General features: G+C 44.9%; 1 protein-coding gene across 1 annotated transcript in view; it reads left to right on the top strand.

Moving 5' to 3' along the window:
- Positions 1-1,666, top strand: part of LOC119295005 (magnesium-dependent phosphatase 1-like) — a 3,509-nt gene extending 1,843 nt beyond the window's left edge. The window contains exons 3-4 of the mRNA XM_037573321.1: positions 132-248; positions 1,287-1,666. Of these exons, the coding sequence (XP_037429218.1) occupies positions 132-248; positions 1,287-1,418 (249 nt within the window). The 3' untranslated portion in view covers positions 1,419-1,666. The remainder of the gene's footprint in view (positions 1-131; positions 249-1,286) is intronic.
- The last annotated feature ends 4,923 nt before the right edge of the window (positions 1,667-6,589 follow it).

Genomic DNA, 6,589 nt, shown 5'->3' with positions numbered 1-6,589 from the left:
GTGCGATCGTCTATGACAATGCATGGTATACACCTCTGTCTTGAACTCATAGATCCTAGTTAAGCATGCACACATTTTTGTAACAAGAACTGGATGTATTGCTTACTCTTGGACTCTTGGTCTGTATGAAGGAAATATTCTCCAGCTGGACTCACAAGACAGAGCATTTCCAAAAGATCCACAGAAAAACTGGGGTTCCATACAAGTCCATGCTGTTCTTTGACGATGAGGACAGGAATATTCAATCGGTAATGTCCTAATTCTTAGTGCAGTCATCCTTTAATCCATAAGTACTATCGAAAAATGTTGAACATCTTAATACAGAATATTCAGTATGCGGTCTCCAGTGGAGTTTTATTCAACTTGCCAGGTTTTGCATCAAATTTGTGGTGCATATATATTGTTGACTCTTAGTCTGTTGATTTAATATTTGCTACAAGCTTCAAAGTTCTTCTTACGCTGTCTGTTTTCAGGGCTCATCTAGGTTATTGTGGTTTTGTCTTACCATTGCTCTTAGGCTCAGCTGCGGTTGCTGAACTGTGTTTTGTCGTGCTTATTTTATAAATTTACTTTGGAAAATTAGCCAGAAAAGTAAAGTGGGTCATACAAACACTAAAATAGGAGAGAGTGGGCGGGGCAAACAGGATTGTGAGAACCCACCACAATGCCGAACACAGCCTTAGTATGTAGAATAAGTATTTTGAGTAAGCTTTATAAGTTTTTCTCGTTGTTTTCAGGCACAGTCTAGCTGAAGCTTGTTTGGTAAACTAGATTATTGTGGTTTCATCTTGTAACTGCATGCCCCAATCTGAGTTTCTCAGTAATACAAGAATACTTTGGAAAAAAAAAATGCATGACCCAAGGGTCAACTGCTGTTTTTCAAAATTTCAGTTTATATGGGGCCTCTAGTGAGAGGTATGCTTCAAAATAAGTCATGTGATCTAGCTTTAAGATTACATAGGCATGTAAGCTGAAACTGTGTTGGTTTTTTCTTCCAAGGAAGACATCTTTCCCACACTCATTTTCTGGAAGCTCCCTATCGTACTGTGGTTGGTTTTCCTTGAATAATTTTTTCAGTCAGTAAGACCAGTTCCTTGATTTGAACCTTTGTAGCTTAGTCCTGCGCCAGATTTGTATGCTCCTTTTATTGTTTGGTTCTAGCTAATGGTCCTTCGGTGTGATATTGCAGTCTGTGATCATTATGCATGTGTAAATAGTTCTTTTTTACAAAATAAGGAGCATGTTTCTGAGCGGCCTTAACTAATTTCTGTACCTCTTGCTTTCAGGTATCGAAAATGGGAGTTACGAGTGTTCTAGTAAACAACGGATTGAATCTCGACATGTTTAAGTTGGGCCTCAGTAATTTCGCTACTACTGTTGCTGCATCTGAACCCGCACCTGCACCAGAGGACAATTAACCTTATATTGTACAAGTAAAAACAGCAGACAGGGAAAACGCCCATGATTTACGGATACTTGTGAAAAATAAACCTGTATTTCTTGTAGTTGATTGCCCTTGCTCATGGGCAGTAAAGCAAGGATGACTACTGCTGAAACCATTCTGTGTGTAAGTTTGTGTTACTTGAGTGCGTTCCTTGTGAAAGGAAATGAATTTGGAACCATTTGATTGACGATGTTATAGATTGTTTGGCCAACTTTTGCTGAATGCTCATTGATCGATACATTTTGAATATATCGCCTTTCCTATCGTGTACGTTTAGCCCAGCGTTTAAACAGTACTTGGCAAAATCACCTTTGTGCTTCCCTAGGTTCACGCCAAGCTTCGCTTCGTTTCTAGCTCCGGTTTCGATTACCTCCATTGAAACTGAATTTCAAACTTTCAATAGGATACTTTGTCGGGGTTCGGTTGGTAATCAGCTCTCGGGACCATCTTTTTTTAATGCAAAAACGGCGCTGCTATACACACGACGCCGTGCGGACGACTCATGCACGACAGCACATATCAAGCCGTCCATGCATACTATCCAGCGCATATCAGCGGCTGGACTGCCCGTCGTCCTAGTGTCGTGCACACATGCATCGTCTACGTAGCAGTTTCGATGCAAAAAAAGGCTCGGGTCCACCTTCCAGTGATACAAAGTAGGGCATTTTTTTTTTTGGTGGTTACAAGGTAGGGGAAATTTTGTTTTTTTTTACAAAGGACTTTTACATTTTCAGCCCTAAACTCAAATCCACTACTTAGATTTACCTTGAATTTCAAAGTGTGCTCAAATTTGTCTTTCTGCTGTTATGTGGTACTCCCTCCGTCCAGAAATACTTGTCCTAAAAATGGTTGTATCTAGCCTTATTTTAGTTATAGATACATTCATTTTTTTCATTTCTAAGACAAGTATTTTCAGACGGATGGAGTATTATAGAAATACCCCTAAACGATGTTTTTGTCTGGTCTTCTCTACTTTATAAGCATCGCAACATCCCTTTGTAATTGTTGATGCTTTCCGTTCTTTTGTAGCATCCCTGAAAACATAAACACCCAAAAACAAGAACTGTCATCCATGGAGAAGCTCAAGAATGCTACAAAAGAACGGAAAGCACCAGCAGCTATAGAGGGACGTTGCCAAGCTTATAAAGTAGAGAAGACCTGACAAAAAAAATCATTCAGGGGTATTTCTGTAATACTCCCTCTGTTCGGAATTACTTGTCATCAAAATGGATGTATCTAGATTCTAGAACTAAAATACATCTAGATACATCCATTTCAATGACAAGTATTTCCGAACGGAGGGAGTACCACATAATGGTAGAAGGGCAAATTTGAGCATATTTTGAAATTAGGGGTAAATCTGAGTAGTGGGTTCGAGTTAAGGACTGAAATCTAAAAGTCTCTTTTTAGAAACACAAGGTAGGGCAAAAAAAAATATTTTAGACAAACAAGGTAGGGCAAATTTTTTTTTGAGGGGGGAAACCAAGTTTTATTCATCATAGACCACAGAGTGTGGCATACATCTTTGGTCATGGGATTGGCCAAACCAAACGTGCCGTCCCGGACCAAGAGTAATAGAATACTTGGCTAGTTTATGAGCCTCAACGTTGACTCTACGACTTCCAAAAATAAAATTACAATTGAAAAAAGTTGATTGGATCTTGATTTCCTTGATGATCGCTCCATATCTTCCATCTGTATCGTTCTTTATATCCATGATTACTTGCTTGCAATTCGAAGAGACCACCACGTTTTGAATATGCATATCCGTTGCAAGTGATAGAGCCTCCCTCACCGCGATGGCTTCAAGTGTTGTTGGGTCCTGAACACCTACTATCACCAGAGCTGAGCTGCCGACGAAGTTGTCGTTGCCATCTCTGCACACAGCTGAAACAGCTCCACCTCTACCTTGGCATGTCGCTGCATCCACATGGATTTTATGAAATCCCGTGGGTGGTCGACTAGGTCTCGGCGCTCGTCCCTGCATTGGAGGTTCTGTTCGCCTCGTCTCTTCCTTCCCAGAAATCATTTCAAGTTCTTCAATATATCTGTTGACAAAGGAGTGTGTAGCATGAGGGCTTTGAAATATGCCTTCGTGAATAGCCTTCCGACGAGATGTCCAGATCGCCCACAATGTAACTGAAAGTTTGACAAACATTTCATGTGACAAAAGCTCCATCAGTGTGAACAATCAGTTCTTTGCACTGGGTTCCGTGGTTGATATCAATTTTTGTGCCATCTCATCATCGACCAGGGCCCAGATGCACCGCGACATCGTACAATTGACCAGTGAATGTCTCCATGAATCTGGCGAGCCACAAATACCGCATGCAGGGGAGTCTGTCATGTGCCTATGAGCCCTCACATCATTTGTGGGTAGCGACTGCTTGGACAAACGCCACAAGAACATTCTTACCTTTCCAGGTAACAAGGTAGGGCAATTTTTTTTTGAGACAAACTCCCGAAGCTTTATTTATGAGGTCACAATGTTTACATGGACAAAAGAGAGTCCATCCGGCTGGCCCAACCAAACATGTCGGCCTACCGGAAGGGATAAAGCGTGCCTCGCAAGCTTGTGAGCCTCGGTGTTCGAGCTCCTAAATTCATGACAAAAATTACAAAAATGGAAAGATGAACTATGCTCTATTATTTCATGTATAACCGCTCCATACTCCGTTGGGTTCTTCTCTCGGATGTCGTCGACCACCACCTTCGAGTCTAATGCCACTTTGATGTCTGTCACATTCAGATCATCAGCGAGGGCTAGTGCCTCCCTGACCGCCATGCACTCGAGTGTCGCTGGATCGGATATGCCTCCGAAAACCACAGCCGACGCCCCCAAGAACTGGCCAGTGCTGTCTCTTGATATTGCCGCCACAGCTCCATGTTTCCGTCCCCTCCCTACTGCAGCATCGGCATTTATTTTTGTAAGCCCCGCCGGCGGAGCGATCCACCCATTGGTCGCTGTACCGGAGCGCCAGGTTGTCTCGCCGTTCCTGCCTGAACAACATTGAGCTCGTTGATATAAGACTGGATGAAAGCATGGACTGAAAAAGGGCTCTGGTAAATATGTTCATGGATCGCTTTCTGTCGAGCAGACCACAGCGCCCATAGTGTAACTACCAGGGTAGTGAACTCTGCATGCGCGTAGTGTTGGAAATATGCCCTAGAGGCAATAATAAAAGCATTATTATTATATTTCCTTATTCATGATAATTGTCTTTATTCATGCTATAATTGTGTTATCCGGAAATCGTAATACATGCGTGAATAACAGACATCAACATGTCCCTAGTGAGCCTCTAGTTGACTAGCTCGTTGATCAACAGATAGTCATGGTTTCCTGACTATGGACACTGGATGTCATTGATAACGAGATCACATCATTAGGAGAATGATGTGATGGACAAGACCCAATCCTAAACATAGCACAAGATCGTATAGTTCGTTTGCTAGAGTTTTCCAATGTCAAGTATCTTTTCCTTAAACCATGAGATCGTGTAACTCCCGGATACCGTAGGAGTGCTTTGGGTATGCCAAACGTCACAACGTAACTGGGTGACTATAAAGGTAGACTACGGGTATCTCCGAAAGTGTCTGTTGGGTGACATGGATCAAGACTGGGATTTGTCACTCCGTATGACGGAGAGGTATCACTGGGCCCACTCGGTAATGCATCATCATAATGAGCTCAGAGTGACCAAGTGTCTGGTCACGGGATCATGCATTACGGTACGAGTAAAGTGACTTGCCGGTAACGAGATTGAACGAGGTATTGGGATACCGACGATCGAATCTCGGGCAAGTAACATATCGATAGACAAAGGGAATAGCGTACGGGGTTGATAGAATCCTCGACATCGTGGTTCATCCGATGAGATCATCGTGGAGCATGTGGGAGCCAACATGGGTATCCAGATCCCGCTGTTGGTTATTGACCGGAGAGTCGTCTCGGTCATGTCTGCTTGTCTCCCGAACCCGTAGGGTCTACACACTTAAGGTTCAGTTACGCTAGGGTTGTAGGGATATGTATATGCAGTAACCCGAATGTTGTTCGGAGTCCCGGATGAGATCCCGGACGTCATGAGGAGTTCCGGAATGTTCCGGAGGTAAAGATTTATATATGGGAAGTCCTGTTTCGGGCATCGGGACAAGTTTCGGGGTTATCGGTATTGTACCGGGACCACCGGAAGGGTCCCGGGGGTCCACCGGGTGGGTCCACCTGTCCCGGGGGGGCCACATGGGCTGTAGGGGGTGCGCCTTGGCCTAATGGGCCAAGGGCACCAGCCCCACATAGGCCCATGCGCCTAGGGTTTAAGGGGGAAAGAGTCCTAGGAGGGGAAGGCACCTCCTAGGTGCCTTGGGGGGGAGGGAAACCCCCCTTGGCCGCCGCACCCCCTAGGAGATTGGATCTCCTAGGGCCGGCCACCCCCCCTTGGCCCTCCTATATATAGTGGGGGAGAGGAGGGACTTCATACCTGAACGCCTTGGCCTTTGGTTGCCTCCTTCTCCCTCCCCAACACCTCCTCCACCTCCATAGTGCTTAGCGAAGCTCTGCCGGAGTACTGCAGCTCCATCAACACCACGCCGTCGTGCTGCTGCTGGTGCCATCTCCCTCAACCTCTCCTCCCTCCCTTGCTGGATCAAGAAGGAGGAGACGTGGCTGTTCCGTACGTGTGTTGAACGCGGAGGTGTCGTCCGTTCGGCGCTGGTCATCGGTGATTTGGATCACGTCGAGTACGACTACATCATCACCGCTCTTTTGAACGCTTCCGCTCGCGATCTACAAAGGTATGTAGATGCATCTAATCACTCTTTGCTAGATGAACTCCTAGATGATCTTGGTGAAACGAGTAGGAAATTTTTTGTTTTCTGCAACGTTCCCCAACAGTGGCATCATGAGCTAGGTCTATGTGTAGTTCTTCTTGCGCGAGTAGAACACAATTTGTTGTGGGCGTAGATTTGTCAGCTTTCTTGCCGTTACTAGTCCTTTCTTGCTTCAGCGGTATTGTGGGATGAAGCGGCCCGGACCAACCTTACACGTACGCTTACGTGAGACCGGTTCCACCGACTAACATGCACTAGTTGCATAAGGTGGCTGGCGGGTGTCTGTCTCTCCTACTTTAGTTGGAGCGGAATCGATGA

Source organism: Triticum dicoccoides, chromosome 4B (genome assembly GCF_002162155.2).
Source record: "Triticum dicoccoides isolate Atlit2015 ecotype Zavitan chromosome 4B, WEW_v2.0, whole genome shotgun sequence".
Classification (NCBI taxonomy): Eukaryota; Viridiplantae; Streptophyta; class Magnoliopsida; order Poales; family Poaceae; genus Triticum; species Triticum dicoccoides.
The sequence above is the reverse complement of the archived record's forward strand: the minus strand, read 5'-3'. Positions and strand labels throughout refer to the sequence as shown.